General features: G+C 33.5%; 2 protein-coding genes and 1 long non-coding RNA gene across 4 annotated transcripts; 2 read left to right on the top strand and 1 right to left on the bottom strand.

Annotated features, from left to right (window-relative positions):
* The first annotated feature begins 623 nt into the window (after window positions 1–623).
* On the top strand, window positions 624–15,418 carry LOC120072546 (uncharacterized). Of its 2 annotated transcripts, XM_039024934.2 has the most exons (2): window positions 680–1,241; window positions 15,182–15,418. In XM_039024934.2, exons 1-2 carry the CDS (start codon window positions 882–884, stop codon window positions 15,263–15,265), a joined length of 444 nt encoding a protein of 147 aa, XP_038880862.1. In that variant the 5' UTR covers window positions 680–881; the 3' UTR covers window positions 15,266–15,418. The 2 variants fall into 2 exon arrangements, with proteins under 2 accessions (XP_090167597.1, XP_038880862.1); XM_090311471.1 differs by lacking the exon at window positions 15,182–15,418 and having other exon boundaries at window positions 624–1,549.
* LOC120072544 (TPD1 protein homolog 1-like) lies at window positions 2,282–3,818 on the bottom strand. Its single transcript, XM_039024933.2, has 3 exons — window positions 2,969–3,818; window positions 2,756–2,848; window positions 2,282–2,679 (listed from the first exon to the last, which is right to left on the bottom strand). Exons 1-3 carry the CDS (start codon window positions 3,024–3,026, stop codon window positions 2,345–2,347), a joined length of 486 nt encoding a protein of 161 aa, XP_038880861.1. The 5' UTR covers window positions 3,027–3,818; the 3' UTR covers window positions 2,282–2,344.
* On the top strand, window positions 12,359–15,170 carry LOC150037047 (uncharacterized). Its single transcript, XR_016528111.1, has 3 exons — window positions 12,359–14,007; window positions 14,103–14,172; window positions 14,251–15,170. It is a non-coding gene; the product is annotated as an uncharacterized LOC150037047 (long non-coding RNA).
* Window positions 15,419–17,307: the final 1,889 nt, after the last annotated feature.

The following is a 17,307-nucleotide window of genomic DNA, read 5'->3' on the forward strand; positions in this document are numbered from 1 at the left end:
AAAGTGATTCTAGGTAGATTAATAAATAAGTTGTTTTACTAAATAGTCCAAACGATTAAGATTCTCCTAAAATAGATTTTTAGGATTTCAAAAGCAATCCCAAACAGTCCTATAATAATAAGCACATTAGTTTTTTTTTTCCCCTCCAATTTATGATGGTTTAATTGGAAGCCAATTATAACATATCATGTCACTTTTCTATTAGTTTAATTAAGGGCGAATTAACTCAAAAACCATTTTAAATTACTCTTCACAATATAATAACGAAAATGTATTTTTGTAGAAAAGTAATATATAAGAAACAAAATAAACATTAAAAATAAATTTTGGTTTCCTTTTAAAGCTAGTGGGTAAAAAATCTTTCCCCAAAAATTCATATAGCGTTTGAGTCCATGTGACAATTTTTTTTCTTTTTTTTTTTTTCTCGAAAAAACATTAAATTAATATTGTTTTTTACCATCTTAAAAAATGATGCATCAAGGGATAAATATTGGCCATTATAGGCTAAATCAGTGGCCCATTAATATATTGGACCTTACCTATCACAAGCCCAATTTCGTAGTCATGTATTGAATTTGAGACCCAATTTATTTTATTTTGAAAAGTAGCTTCGTACACTGTACAGCTCCAATTATCCAAATATTAAAGTTCCAAAATGATCGGCCACCACTCTTCTCACTCTCAGCCATAAATCCCCAATTTAGAATTGAAACGATAAGGTCTTCACCTCTTTAACTTACCTTATTAACATACTAATCCTCTATTAATCACATATATTTTAATCCCCTCTTCAAAACTCTGGATAACACAGCAACATCCCTTCTTCAAATTTCAAACCCACCATGGCCTGATCTCCACCTCCATCCACAAACTCATCAACAATGGCCACTTCTTTTACAACTCCATTCTTCCCCACTTTCAAAATCCCACTTATTTCTCCTCCTCCATTTCCAATCAACGCCATTTCCCCTCTCCGAACCCCTTTCCGGCCACTCGCTTCCTCTGCGCCGCCGCAATCTTCCGCCAAACCCCTAAAAATCCCTCACCCGTCGGATTTCAGGACAATCGAAGCAACTCCAAGTGGGAAATCAAGGTTTCTGATCATCGGAGCCGTCTCGGTGGGCGTTGCCCTGTTTCTGATTGGTTGCGACGGCGAAAGGGCTTTGGCTTTGGGCCCTGAAGGCCCGTTGGTGGAGGAATTTTGGGACAATGTTAGAAGATATGCAATTTACGCCCTTACTGTGAGTACTGGTGCTATTTACACTATTCTTCTTCCTATTTTGGAACTGCTGAAGAACCCCATTACTGCTGTTCTTGTTTTGGTTATTTTTGGAGGTGCCATTTTTATTATCTCTCAAGTTCTTTCTGCTATGGTTGGTGTCACTGAGTTTTCTTATGATTATTCTTATTGACCCATCATATGAAGTTCAACCTTGTTTTCTTGCAATTGCCTCCATACATATCAGAATGTTTAACATTTCATTGTGCTAAGTTTAATATTCAATACCATTGTGTCTGCAATGGCTATGTTACTTACTTTTTCATAAAATAATGAGTTCGAGAAATCCCATAAATCAAATCATTCGTGGTTGATTGAATGAGGCCACCATCCACTAAACCATATGTTAGAAAGTGATTTCAATATTTTCTCTTAACTCCAAGATTATACGTATAAAGATTTGGAAGGTTATGTTTTGCTTGTTACTAAAGGAACTAAGGAAGAGAATGAGCAAAGCTCCGTGGTTTCTTTATTTATTCCATTGCTTGGTTTAATAGAGCTTCACAGCAATAAGTAAAAGACTCTATTACTGGCCTAATAACATACCCCCTCAAACTAAGACTGAGGCTTGAGCAGGAGAAACTGTTCAAGGGGAGGTTACTATAACGTGGCTGACAATTTTGTACCATTGGAGAGAAATTACAAGATAGTGTTGTCGTGAATAAATACGCAAGCTGATCCTTCGTGGATATGAAATGAAATGAAATGTGTCAAACTGATTCTCTAACAATAAATGGTTACAAAAATCTAACTCTTATTAGTTACTATGAAAAAAACCTCTAGCTTTGTGTATAAATGAATGACTTGTCATAATGGAATAAAATACATGTTTTTTACACAAATATCTGAGAATTGACTGAGAGTAGAGTGTAAGAGATTCTGCTCAGAAGATTAGATCTTTGGAAACTGAACTTGATGATGATCAAATGATATGTGGGAAGAATATGGATTCATGTCAACCATAATATTATATATCATCTAGAAGATGGATAGAAAACTAAATGATCATAGACAATTCTTAAGGTTCCATTCCACATGGGCTGTTTGTTCAAACACTTACTTAAGTTAAGAAGAACAAGTTACAGAAGATACTGAAAGAGGGTACGGGAAAGTGTTAGCATATTGAAAAGACAGAGTTTGACCAGGACCAAGAGCCTGGCCATTGTCGACAAGGCAGTCATCATAACTGACTCGCCTAAAAATTCTTGGATTCACCAATCTGGCTGAGCTGAACCACCCACATTTCATGTGAATGTTGGAGATGCTGCAGTCTGAAGCACATGAATTCAAGATCTGAACTATGTATGTTGGAATCCCATCTGGAAGTGGAGTTGTTTGGCCTTGAAATATAATGACATCGTCTTTTGAACATTCTGAACCAATTCGATTCATCTCTTTACCTATTTAGAATGAGATTCATGGTATATGAGTAAAGAACAACATTTTTTATTTTCATAGTAAGAATGAGTTTCTTACCACTATTAGAAGATTGAAGCGACATCCCAGAAATCCCATTTCTTTTTTCTCTTGCAGCTGCCTGAACAACTCTCAAATGAACCAACTTGAATTCTGAATTCCACAAAAGAGAAAAAAAAAATTGGTGGGTATAAATGTAAACCAGACGGGCAAGAAGATGCAATAGAATAGATTATGGATCAAAAGATCAAAGAAAAGAAGAGTTAACATTACCAAGAAAACATGCAAGGAGAAAACAGAGGGAGAATCTGTGAAAAGCACCACCTTTCATGGCTGTTCACTTTCTTTCTGAGGTTAGCTTAAAATGGGGAATATATAAAAAGCATTTACAAAGAATCTAAAAGGAATGGTATGAGCACACGTGTAACCAAAATGGTTTCGATGAGTCAAACAATAGTATCTTCTTGTCTGGTACCTGGTTGACTAAGTTAGCGATGTTGTATGAAGTCGGTGCAGATTTCGATGAAGAAAGAAAAGAGAAGGAATGAGAAAACAGAGGATACAGCTAAACATGGAGGGGTAGAGTTGTAAAAGCAGAGTGAGGTGGGGATGTCCGCCATTAATGGGGTTTAAGGTGTAAGGTGTGAGAGACGTATGAAGGAGCGGGTGTTGCTTAAACTGGGAGATCAAATTCAGAAAGGGGGAGGTGGGGAAAGGGGAAAGGTTTTTCCTTTTTTAATGCAATTCAGAAAGCGGCCGCCAAAAACAGGGGATGTCGGCTTTTGATGTGCGGCCTGCGGCGTTATTTATTTAGATGTCTGTGGGTTCAAACAGAATCTTGTTCTCATAGTCGTTGGTTGTTGTAAACAAGCTATTGGGAGAAGAGTTATAGAACTTGAACTTGGAATAGGCGTCTATTTGGTCAATGAAATGTTGGGAGGATGACCTTTTAGTTCTAAGTTGTCTTTTTAATTTAGGTTTCAAAATATTTATCGTTTATGAAAATACAATTTAGTTTATGAGTTTTAGTTTATAACATTTATGACTTTATAGCAATTTAATTATTGAACTTTAATAAATAATGATTTTATGCCATCGAGAAAAAATATTAGTATGATTTAATAAAATTTCTTACACGTATAGATTGATAAACTGATCATAATTGAATTTATTTACATACTATAAAGACTAAGTAGTTGCAAAATAAAAATCGATACTTAAGTTTGATGGAATTTTTCACAATAAGGACTTAATCATTACAAACTTTAAAGTACATTGACTAAATTGTTATTTATTAAAACTCAATGAGTTAATTGTTACAAATTTGAAAGTACATAAACTAAATCAATACGAACTTTTATTTAAAAACTAAATTGTTATTTCATAAGAATTTAGAGACAAAAAGTGTTTTACCTTTGAAATTTTGCTACGATTAATACTCATAACTTTATGTAACAATCTAGTCTTCTTATTGAAAAAAGTTCTTGTTGATTTGTTGTGGAGTTTCTTATCTAGGAAGATAAATCACTTTGGCTCAGTAGATAACTATTTGCTTTTTGTTTATGATTTCCAAAACTTAGGTTTGTTTTTTCGTAATTTTTAATCAAGATTTTCATCTTCCTACATAAATGCTTGAGTTCCTAGACTAATTCTAAATACAAAAATAAGTTTATAAAAATTATGTTAATTTAGGTATCGTTTAGTAATCATTTCATTTTTTGTTCTTGGTTTTTGAAATTAAGTCTATTTCCTCTCATTTCTTATGATAGTTACAATGGTTGGATTCTTAATCAAATTTTAAAAACAAAGACAAGTTTTTAAAAGCTATTTTTTTAGTTTTCAAATTTTAACTTTGTTTTTTAAACCATTGGTAAAAGGAATATAACAAAAAAAAAATTGAATGTAGAAGTAGTGTCAATAAGCTTAATTTTAAAAAACAAAAAACCAAATGGTTACCAACTAGAGTTTTAGTTTTCAAACTTGATTTGGATTTTAAAAACACACTAAAATGTAGTCAATGAAACAAAGAAATCGATATGCCCAAATAGTCTTCATAAGTCTAAGTTTCAAAGACTAAAAGAAAAAAGACAAATAGTTATCAAATGAGGTTTTTAGTGATGAACTGCAATTTTAAATTTCAAATACTAAATTGTTATATACTAAAAATAGACACCTTATGTTGACAAAAATACAAAATTAGTACCAGTTTTAATTTCAGAGATCAAACTGTCACATACTATAGTTCTTCACAAACAAAATTGAACTAAAAAAACAAAAGACAAAATAAACAAAATTGAACTGAAAAAACAAAAGACAAAATCATTAGAAAATTTAAATTTAGTGACTAAATCAGTACAAGGACCCAAATGTTTTTTTCTTTTTCTTTTTCTTTTTTAAAAAAAAAAATACAACAACAACAACAATTTTCATCCCAAACTTGAACTTTTAACCTGGATCCGTTTGTGTGAAGGTTTTAGGGTTTTTCTTTCTTTTTCTTTTTTTTTTTTTATATATGTATTCATCTACTAATTTCAGAAAATACGACAATTTTACAAATCTCATTGGATTCAATGAAATCGGGATCAGATAAATACATGTGCAAAATAAACCACAAATAATGGTCTAGTTAGATTGACTCATGAAAAAAATGTTTTTAAAAAACTTATTTTTATTTAAACATTTTTTACAATTTGTTGAAAATACTCTTCAAAAGTTATTTTGAGTGATTGTAACACTCTAATTTTTTTAAAAAAATGACTTATTTTTTAAATTAAACCCTTGAAAATGCATTTCAAACACACCCTAAATCAATTTGTACAAAATTATTATTCAAATAAAAATTCCAAAATTCATTAATTTCGACAAATATCTCACCTTAGTATCTTCTTTCTCTAGTCTAGAGTCCATCAATTGTATTGTGTACATCAAAGGTTTAACATAACGACAATCAATTATCATTTTTAAGGTTGGTAGAAGATTTAGACTCTAATCTTTTTGGTCGAGAGTATATATCTTGATCAATCAGTTGATTAAGCTTAAATTGAACATATTGGACAATTAATAAGCATATTTTGTCAATTTTTCTTAATGATAGTTAATAACAACAATTAAATAAAAATATAAATTAAAGGAGTAATTCTTATAAATAGAAAAAAAGTTAAAGTATTTACAATCTATAGCAAAAAAATTGTCAAATGGAAGTCAAGTTTTCCTTTTTTCAAATTTCTTAAAATATCCTTGCGATTTGAACTCCATGTGCGTCTTTCCCTTCATTGTCTACGGCTTCTTCCTCGTCGTTCTTCCTCATCGTCTAGGCTTCTTCCTCGGCGTTCTTCCTCATCGACGATGTTCTTCCTCAAACACGGTATGACTTTTTCCTCGATTTTTTCCTTTGAATTTGTGCGCGCGTAGGTCTACGGTGTTGGGATTGGTGTCCTAATTCTCGGGGAGTCTTGTAGTTTGTAATATATATACACATTGTTATGAATAAAATAAGAGTTATTTTATTCTGGCATTTACTGATATCCAATAAACAAAGCTCCATGGTTATTGTATGTAAACTTAAGCATGTATATGAGATTACAAGTGGATCATGCCTTAAGTGATAACCTAAATAGGTCTGTAGTATAAGGATTAAGGTGGGATACCTGATCCTAGTGACACTACGAATACGGCCCACTTTGTAGAGGTTTAAAAGTGTTGTGAACTACTACAGATGGTAGATCCTGACCATTCATGTGGAGACATGCGAGTGGGGGTGTCCTATACAAAGAGTTTGTATAAGACCGGACCACGAGATGATTAGTCTCTGTATATAACATCGTTGATACTGGAGACTTACATCTCACCTAAACGACCATAGGTGACATGACCTCAATCCTAAGTGTTTTGGGAACTCCTACCTTTGAGTGTGGTCCTTTAATTAGTATGGGTGAAAGTGACCAGATTGTTAACTCAACATGCCTACCTTTTTGGGGACTTGTCTGATTTGGGAGTTGAAACTCAATTACACAAGATGGAATTCACTCCTTCCCCGAAGCAGAGGTAAGTAGATAGATTGCTCCCTTAAGGGCTGATTTCGGGGGTTGAACATAGTGGCCACAACTTCTCTTTGGAAGATAGAACCATGACTTATATTCATTATAGGGATCAGTGGTACTTAAGGAGTTACATGTAACTATAGGGGCATAATGGTTATTGGCCCAACTGTATTTACGAGCGATCTGTGAAGGGTTATCACGCTGTTGATTAGTTGATATGGACACATAATATATCTATAGTAAGGAGAGTTCAGTTGTCGGTCTTTAGTGGAGTGTCTGGTAGTTAACAGATGGTAGATCCCGTAACTAAAGAGTTTAGTCAGTTATTCACATACCTTCCAGCTACAGGTCCATAAGATCCCTTGGTAGCTCAATTGGATTCAAGTTGAGAATCAGTTCTAGGTATTGATTTCAAATGTTCAAATTGACGAGAGGTAATTTGATTATATATGATATGATCGGTGTGGTGTATGAGATACATCAAGTAGAGGTTTAATGTAAATGAGATTTACATTAAGTACCATGAAATGGAAAAATAGTTATGGTTTATATGTTTCATGAGATGAAATATTAAAACTATAAGTTATAAATATAGTATGATAAGTTGGTTATCATATATATATTTACAATAATATTAATTACTGGATAATTATATCTTTTTCTCTAATAACCAATTGAGTGGGAGGTTATTGGTGGTTTCATAATAACCGTGAGATAAAAGGAAAAATATTTTTCCTAAATTTGGGAAGCTGAATTGAGAGTTTCTATTCTAGGAAGTTCTCATGGTTGGCTGTCAAGTGAATAAGATTTACTAAACGATAGCTGAAGAGAGACTAGACGATCATGGAGTGATACTATACGATAGTTCACTCAACTTGTCGATAACTAAACGATTGTGGAGCTTTTGCTAAACGATCGCGGAGCTTCTTCTAAACGATTGGGCATCGTCTATACGATAGACCTTGTCATCTCCCATTTACTCAATCGTTTACACAATTGTTCCTCCGGTCTCGTCCTCTAACCAAGTCCATACAGAGCCCACACTTCTGGATTCTCCCACTGGGAATACCAAGGTAGTCATTGTGGTGGTGTCGTACTCAACTCGACATAGTTCGAGGTCATTTAGAGGTCGTTCGTTGAGTTCGATGTTCATGTGGTGGTTGTTGATTGTTCATGATCTTGGAGATCGTTGAGTTTGAGCGTTCGCATTTGCAATCTTGCTGATTGTTCGAGCGTTCGGATCAAGGGTGTTGAAGATGAGTCTTCAAAGGTATGTGTATTTTATCCCTTGATCTTATAGAAAAGCATGTTGTAATTTCGTTTTGTGCATAGCCTGTATGTTTCCGTTTCTTGATTGTAATTATTAATGTTCATATATGAATGAAATTTGGAACGATCATTCCGTTGCTCATGGAAATCCTCATGTCTTATTTCCTTCATATGGTTCTTCCTCGATTTTCTTCTTTGATTTTCTGCACGCATTCGTCTATAACTTCTTCCTCGTCCACGGCACTGTGGTTCCTCGAGCACGTTATCCTTCATCGATCGTTGATAAGGGATTCTTCTCTCACGCACGGTTTCTTTTCTTCTGTCCAGCGACTTCATTACGTTGGCATTCTTCTCTTCTCTTCTTCTCCTTCTCTTCTTCTTCTTCTTCTTCTTCTTCCACTTCTTCTTCTTCTTCTCATTCTCTTCTAGGGTTTCAAATCATCGGTATAATGTAGGCTTTCTTCTTCTTCTTCTTCCTCTTTTCTAGGTTTTTCAGAATCTTAGAATTCTATCAATTTGGGTATTATATTTGTGCTCTTTTCAATCTTTTCTTAATTTTTATTATTCTTTGTTTTTTTATTTTTTGTTGTGCATATTGATAGTTTTTTGTGTGAATATGTATGGATGTGAATATTTCTCTACCACTGATAGACAATGATAAAAATCTATTACTTTCTATCAATAATACACAATGATAGAGCTCTATCATTGGCTATCATTGATATACAGTGATGGAGCTCTATCACTATTGATAGAAAGTGATGGAGCTCTATCACAATCTATCACTGATAGATAGTAATAAAGCTCGATCACAGTCAAACTTATATAAAGTTATAGAGCTATATACATATTAATATTTTCTTATACAATCTTTTTTTCCTTTTTTTTTTTGCAATAACTTGATACCATGGTTAATGTTCCTGTAGTTGAATCTTAGAATTTTATCAATTTTGTTGTATGTCTTCTTTTCAATCTTTTCTATTTTTTTATTCTTCTTTGTTTTTTATTTGTTGTTGTGCAGATAGATAGTTCTTGGTGTGAATATGTATGGATGTGAACATTTCTCTACCACTGATAGACAGTGATAGATCTCTATCACTATCTACCAGTGATAACAGTGATTGAGCTCTATCATCAATGATAGACTGTGATTGAACTCTATCATTGTCTATCACTTATATAAAGTTATCGTGCTATATACATTAATATTTTTTTATACAATCTTATTTTCCTTTTTTTCTTTTTTCTTTTTTTACAGTAATTTGATACCATGGTTAGTGTTCCTGTAGTTGTTTTTTATGGTGGGCAATGGACTCATTGTAATTATTAGGAGAATTATAGTGTTGCTAGAGTTTTTGTTGATGATATGATAGACTTCAATAGTTTAGTTAGTTTGATAGTGGGTGAAATTCAGTTGGATGTTTCTGTAGATTTATCAGTATTATTGGATTTTGGTCAAACTAATATTTAATCTGTATTTCAGATAAAACAAGATAAGCATGTTAGTTAGTATTTGTCTTTGGCTAAATATTCAGGGACTAGGCATCCTTTAGTTGCTCATGTTTGCCATCATTATGTAGAAGGATCTTATAGTGGCGTTAGTGGGGGAGGTGGTAGTAGATTGCTATGTTTAGATTCTTCTAGTTCTTCAAATGATCAAGTTATATGAGATGTTGATTTTAATGATAATTTGAAGGGAAAAGATGTATTTAGAAGTAAAGAAATATTGTGCAAGTGTTTTTATGTAATAATAGTGAATGAGAATTTTCAATTCAAGACTACACTATCAAATTCAAAGTCACTTAAGTTGAAATGTTTGTAAGAAGGCTATCAATGGTATGTTCAGGCATCTTGGTGCAAGAAGAGTGAGTTATTGATGCTTAGAAAGTACATTTCTGACCATAATAGTTTAATGTATACAACTCAAAGTTGCCATAGGCAAGCTTTTTCATCTGTAGTTGGAAGCTACTTGAAAGATGGTTTTAGGTTTATCTCTATTTATCACTCTCTTCCTAGAGATATTGTTCATAAGACTCGTACTAAGCTTAGTGTTAATATTAGTTATCAAAAAGCTTGGAGAGCAAAAAAAAACATATTAAGATCATTAAATGGTGATGCAGATGAGTCATATAGCTTGATTCCACAATTTTTGAAAGGTCAAAAGAAATAAATCCAGGTATTACTACAAACGAAATATTCTTCTTATAAAATTTATATCACTGTCAATCGTAGATATATTGTGATAGACATCTATCACTATTTATTAGTGATAGTTGTGCATCATTGTGAAGGAAATCTAACATGAGGGTTTCCATGAGCAGTGGAAGGGATCGTTCTAAATTCCATTCGAATTGAACACAAACAATTACAAACTTAAATGGAAACATACAAGTCATGCATATACAGAAATTACAGCATGCTATACAATGATACAAGGGATAGAGGATGCATATCTTTGAAGAACCATTCTTCAAGAATCCCTCGAACAATCTACAATGCGTCTACAGACAGCAACACTCGAACACAATGATCACCACACGAACAACACGAATAGCCAACAACTCCTCAGACCCAATCGAGTCTCACTCGATTCACGAACTAAGTAAGGACACCACCACAATGGTTACCTTGGTATTCTCGGTATAAGAATCCAGGAGTTTACGGCTGTGTATGATCTTGTCTTGAGGAAGAGACTGGAGGTCTACAATCGAGTAAACGATCGAGCAAGTGGGAGATAAGAAGCTGGTTTATCGCATAGACAATGTGCTCGACATTTAGTAAACAGTAGTCTATTGTATAGACTTAGCCACTTGATTGTGTAGAAACGATTAGCTGAATGACTATCGTATAGTCAACTCTAAGCGATCGCTTAGCTGATCGTGTAGTCTTTCAATGTTATCGCTTAGTGAAACTCTTTCACTTGATAGCTTGTCTCCGTGAGAACTTTCCGAATGAAGCAACTTCTAAATTTAGGAAAACAATTTTTCTTTTATCTCACGGTTACCATAAAACTTTCAATAACCTCCCACTCAATCGGTTATTAGAGAAAAAGAATTAATTATCATATAATTAATATATTATAAATAAACATGATAACCAACTTACCATATTATATTTATAACCTATAGTTTTAATATTTCATCTCATGAAACATATAAACTATAGTTCTTTTTCATTTTATTGTACTTAATGTAAATCATATTTACGTTAGTTCTTCCACTTGATGTATCTCATATATCACACCAATTATATCATATATAATTGAATTTTCTCTTGTTAATTTGAACACTTCAAACTAATCCCAAAATATTATTCTCAACTTGAACTCATTGAGCTACCAAAGGGACCTTATGGACCTGTAGCTTGAAGCTCCAACGATACATGAATAACTGACTAAACTCTTTAGCCACGAAATCCATCATCTATTAACTATCGGGCACTCCACTAAAGACCAACAGCTGCACTCTTCTCACTACAGATATATTTCTGTGTCCATATCAACTAATCAACAGTGCGATAACCCTTCACAAATCGCTCATAAGTATAGCTAGACCAATTTATTTTGCCCTTATAGTTACATCTAACTCCTTAAATACAACTGATTCCTCTAATGAACAATAAGTCATATTCCTACTATGACTGAGTTCTTCTTTCCAAAGAGAGGATGTGGCCACTATGTTCAAAACCTGGAATCAGCCCTTAAGGGAGCAATTTATCTACTTACCCTTGCTTTGGGGAAGGAGTGAATTCCATCTTATATAACTAAATTCCCAACTCCTCAATCAGACAAATCCCCAAAAAGGTAGGCTTATTGAGTTGGCAATCTTGGCACTCTAACCCATACTAATCAAATGACCACCCTCATACACAAGAGTTCCTAAAACACTCAGGATTAAAGTCATATTACCTATGGTTGTTTTAGTGAAATGTAAGTCTCAATTAACAACGACGTTATATAAAGATACTAATCATCTCGTGGTTCGGTCTTATACAAATTCTTTGTATATGACACCCCCGCTTGCATGTCTCTGCATGAATGGTCAAGATCAGACCATCTGTAGTAGTTCACAACACTTATAAACCTCTACAAAGTGGGTCGTATCCGTAGTGTCACCAGGATAAGGTATCCCTCCTTTATCCTTATACTACATACCATATTTAGGTTATTACTTAAGGCATGATCCACTTATATGTCTCACATACATGCTTAAGTTTACATGAAATAACCACGGATCTTAGTTTATTGGATATGAGTAAATGCAAATAAAATAACTCTTATTTTATTAATAAACAATGTGTACAAATTGTTTACAAACTATGAGATTTTGGGAGAATTAGGACACCAATCCCAATATATTGTCCATCATTGATGGGCAGTGATAGATATCTATCACTGTCTATCTACCAATGATAGACAATGATAGATTTGTTAACATTGTCACTTTCATAATCGTGTAAGAACTTAAAGCTTCTTTCAATGTCTTTTCTATAAATCGAATCATCATTCTTAAAGACTCTTTCCCTAAGTTTAGAGATTTGATCTTTTTCTTCTAAATCAATGGGAGGTAGTTGAGTATTATTTAAATCTGTGATTAAGCAAAATTCTTTTAATCCAAATTCTGTTATATGCCCAATAAAGATAAAAGCCAAGACAAACTTCTTTTTTATGCATTGTTTTCTTAGAAGATAGTTTGTGAATTTTGTGGGCATTTTCTTGATTTTTAGATTTAGAAAGTGGCCGAAAGGATCATTTCTCAAACTATTTAAATTTCTTTCATCTAATTGCTTCTTTAAAGTTTGTATTAAATCTAATGAGGTGCATATTGTTATCTTCAAAGCCTTGTTCTGGACTTGCATTATTATTTGATGTTCATGTTCCTGTTCCACCTATTTAAACATACAACTATCAGCAATAAGCAAGTGATATATTTCCATTACTGCTAGACAACAATGCTAGATTCTATCATTGACTATCACTCACTATTATCATTCAATGAATATTGGTAGAGACTATTTCTATCTATCAACGATAAATAGTGATAGAAGTCTAGACAGTGATAGTGTCTATCACTATCTATCAAGTACTCCTTTATATACTAAAGCATGAAATAAATCGTACAAGGAAAACAAATATCAAAACAAAAGTGATAGACAATGATAGTGTCTATCACTGTCTATCAAGTATAAACAAAACAAGTATCAAATCATATACAATTCAATAAGTAGCCCTTAGCCAAACAACCAAACCTCAAAACATATACAATCGGGCCAAACATATATAAGAAGAAAAAATATGTAACACCCAGCACATTTTTTTATAATAATGTAATTTCAGTAACGTTATTATTTGGTAATTCATTTTGGATCTCAAGTATAAATGCGGGAATTTAAGTTTGGCGAAAAATTATTTATTTTTTAATTTCAATGTGAAAGTTATGGCAGAAATTAATTTTCCTTTCAAAACGGAAAGAATTTATTATAATTATACCTTCTTTTTTAGTTATTACATTTATTTTATTTTTTTTTGTTAAAACCCCCCACCAACCCTTCTCCTTCTTCTTCCTCGCATCGCACGGCAACACCACCATCCCTAATTTTTCTTTCTTCTTTCCTCTCAACCGCACGCCGCCTCCGTCCAAACCCACGAACGTCGCGCTCCCTCTTCTGACCACGAGCATCTGTTCAGCTGCGTGCCTCCTAAGTCGACTCGACTCCCTTCAGTCGTCTGGGCCACAAAGCAGTCACCGCCACTCAATTCACGAGATCAGCCACGTCTCTGATCATCAAACCCCGACGGTATCACTCGCCAACCCGTGCTGGTCTCCGTAGATTACAGTCGTCGCCCAGAGTCTCAAGATTCCATAATCACTCGCGCCCAGATCTGAAGATTCACAACCCGACGGCCAGGTCGCTCGCCGTCAGTCACGCAGGGGTGCTTCAAATCCGTCGTATCTCGTCGTTTATGCTGCCAACAGTAAGGGTCGTCGGAACTTGTGGATTTGGGTAAGATTGTGCCATTTTTTTTAATTGGATTTATTGGCTAATGATATTATGCTTCAATCTATTGACACATATTTGTTTGGGCTTTAAAAATCAAGTTTTGGAGAAGTATTGAAGTTAAAAGTGTGTTGTCAAGAGGATTTGGTTGTGGTTTCGACAAGCTTTTGGGTAAGATTATTGGGAATTATTTGGCTAATTTGGTTATTGGAAGGCTCTTTTATTAATTGCAATTTGGATTATGTTTAGGCCTAATTCAAGATCCATCTAACCTAGGAGGAAGATTAATTTGCTTGTCGCTTAGACATAATTTTGACTTCGAGGTAAGTAATCTTACCACTGGAACTGCCCACGGGCCAGGCTTTAGTTGTATGCTAGCATGATGAGTATATGTTATGGTAAATGTTAGCATGTTGATTGATAGTATGACCTGAATCAAAGTATGTTCTGGCACGAGTTCTGATTTGTTTACTATACACCTAGGCACTTGATTATTAGTATGAGGTGGTATGTGTTTCCATATGTTGGTATCTGATCTACTGATGTTGAGACATACTTGTATGTTGTGGAACTATAATGTTAAGGTATACATGAATGTTGTAGAATATGTTGTTGAGGATTATGTGTATGTGGTAGAGCCATGGTATCGAGGATTACATGTATGTCATAGATTCGTACGATGTTGATTTTTGAATGTTGAGACTGTGTGAATGTCCTCACTAATTAGTTAGATGCTCACCAGTTTGTGTTTCCTTCGGGATTCACCAGTTTGTGTTTCCTTCGGGATTCACCAGTTTTGTGTTTCCTTCGGGATTCACCAGTTTTGTGTTTCCTTCGGGATTCACCAGTTTTGTGTTTCCTTCGGGATTCACCAGTTTTGTGTTTACTTCGGGATTCACCAGTTTTGTGTCTCCTTCGGGATTCACCAGTTTGTGTCTCCTTCGGGATTCACCAGTTTGTGTCTCCTTCGGGATTCACCAGTTTGTGTCTCCTTTGGGATTCACCAGAGGTAGTGGGTATACTTAACTACAATAGGATAGGACTCAGTCTCTTACCTGTTTCATGTGTGTATATGTGCCATAGGTGGGTATATAAAGGACGTAGATGCCTAGCCTGACCCCAATCGTGGGGTTACTTACTGAGTATTTCATGCTCATTCTTTCTTATGTTGATGTTTCAGGTAAGGGTAGAGATATACCGGCGATGGCGCAGCGAAGATCATGATCGTGCCACTAGGACTAGTTTTTATGTTTCCGCATCATGAAATTTAGAGTCCTTATTTTTCCCTTAATGTTTAGTTTTACTGTTTGAAACTTATTATGAATGATTGTTTTTTTTATACTTTTAATAGTCTTTACGAATCATTGGTACCTTATTATTGTTTTAACAATTGCATTTAATAAATGACTTTTGAACTTCTCTTGTCTATTTAGCATAAAAGAGTGTCGTTTTAAGTGTCATGCATGCATGTATTTTAGTAACGGTCTATCTTAAGTCCTAGGGGGTCGAGTCGTTAAAAAATATATGTATCACTAAGCAATAAGTAGCCCTCATCGAAATATATATAACACAAACAATCAAGATATCAATAAATAATAAATAATGGAAAAAACATAGCTATCTCTATCTAGTGATAGAAAGAACTAATAATGGTATATCACAATCTATCATTGATAGACAGTCATATACTACTTTTCAATATCTATCTATGATAGACACTGATAATAGTCTATCACTGTCTATCTGATAGACATTGATAAAAAAAAACTTCTCTCTAACTCGATACAGTATCACTGTCTATATATGTACTTCTTTATCAATTCTATATATGTACTTTTTTATTAATTGAAACTATGAAATCAATCAAACTAAACTCCAGAAAAAACAAATATCAAAATACCAAACCAACCAACCATGTATATAATCCAATAACTAGCCCCCACCAAATATATCTAATAAAATATATCTATCATTGAGCAAACAAACAAACGATCAAAATATAATAACAAACAAACGATCAAAATATAATAACAAACGATCAAAATATAATAATGTAAACATCTCTATCACTCTCTATCAAGCAAACAATCAAAATATAATAATGAAAATATATCAATCATAAATAGGGATAGAACACTTTCAATATCTGCCATAGATAGACAGTGATAGACCGCTGCCACATATAGACATTGATAGACTACTATTAGTTTCAATCTGTGATAGGCATTAAAAATATTCCATCACTGATACTATCACTGTCTATCACATGTTTGTTTATACTTTCAGTTTTAGTTTTCTTTGTTCTCCCTTTTGAGTTTTTATCTTCTTTGATGATTCTCCTTTAATAGTCTTCTTTTTTATAGTCTTCTTTTTTATTGCTTACCATTTGTACACAAAATTTACGTTTAATAAATATTATCACTAAACAAGAATTAGGCTTAATAAATATAATCACTCATAAATTGATAAGAAGAAAAGAAAAGAGTTATACTTTTGAAGTTGAGTAGTTACTGATGTAGTGATAGAAGAAAAATGCGGCAACAAGAAGGACTTGTAGTGGCAGCGGAAAAAGGATTAAGAAGTAGAAGAAGAAGACCAAGAAGCAGCAAACGAGGACAAAAAAGGATGAAAATAGAAAAAGAAGATATAAAAGCGTCGATGGAAGAAGATGATGATGATGATGCAACGTTGATACAAGAAGAAGAAGATGAAGATGAAGATGATGAAGATGATGATGAAAAAGAAGAAGGAGAAGAAAGCAAGAGAAGAATGAAATGGAGAGGATTATGGAGACGATGCATCGTTCGTTGGAGAAAAAATCGTGTCGATTAATCGTGGATGGATCATATATTCGGGTTGGGTCGTTGATTAATCGTGGAGAAAATCCCGCTTTTGCGTTTTGGACTGGGCTTTTTGGGTATTTTATACTATTTTTTTACATTTAGTTGGATTGCTAACGGTATCTAATTTTTTTTACTATAAATTATAAATACTTTGGTCCACCTTTCTATAAATAAAAAATCCCTTTAAAGAAATACCTAATTGGGAACTTGTAATGCTCAGCAAATTCATGGTGCATAGGGTTAGTCAATATAAACTTGGCAGTTATTGCTATTAGGAATGGCTGGAATTTTTTTTTTTTATCTATTTATTTATTTATTTTGGCTTTGAAATAGAAAAGTTAGAAAACAGAAATAGTTGTGTGCTCACAAGTTTTTATTTTTATTTTTTTATTTTTTTATTTTTATTTTTTTGTTGTGTGTGTGTGTTCTTTTACCCTTTTGAAATTAATTATAATATAGGCAC

This window comes from Benincasa hispida, chromosome 3 (assembly GCF_027475165.1).
Source record: "Benincasa hispida cultivar pf3 chromosome 3, pf3_genome.v1.1, whole genome shotgun sequence".
Taxonomy (NCBI): domain Eukaryota; kingdom Viridiplantae; phylum Streptophyta; class Magnoliopsida; order Cucurbitales; family Cucurbitaceae; genus Benincasa; species Benincasa hispida.

Excerpts from the sequence above, each read along its gene's own strand:
- LOC120072546 (XM_090311471.1), top strand. The coding sequence starts at position 882 with ATGGCCACTTCTTTTACAACTCCATTCTTCCCCACTTTCAAAATCCCA.
- LOC120072544 (XM_039024933.2), bottom strand. The coding sequence starts at position 3,026 with ATGAAAGGTGGTGCTTTTCACAGATTCTCCCTCTGTTTTCTCCTTGCA. Across the intron at positions 2,849-2,968 it reads TCTCCTTGCATGTTTTCTTG|AATTCAAGTTGGTTCATTTG; the intron begins GTAATGTTAACT and ends TGTGGAATTCAG. Across the intron at positions 2,680-2,755 it reads GCTTCAATCTTCTAATAGTG|GTAAAGAGATGAATCGAATT; the intron begins GTAAGAAACTCA and ends CATTCTAAATAG.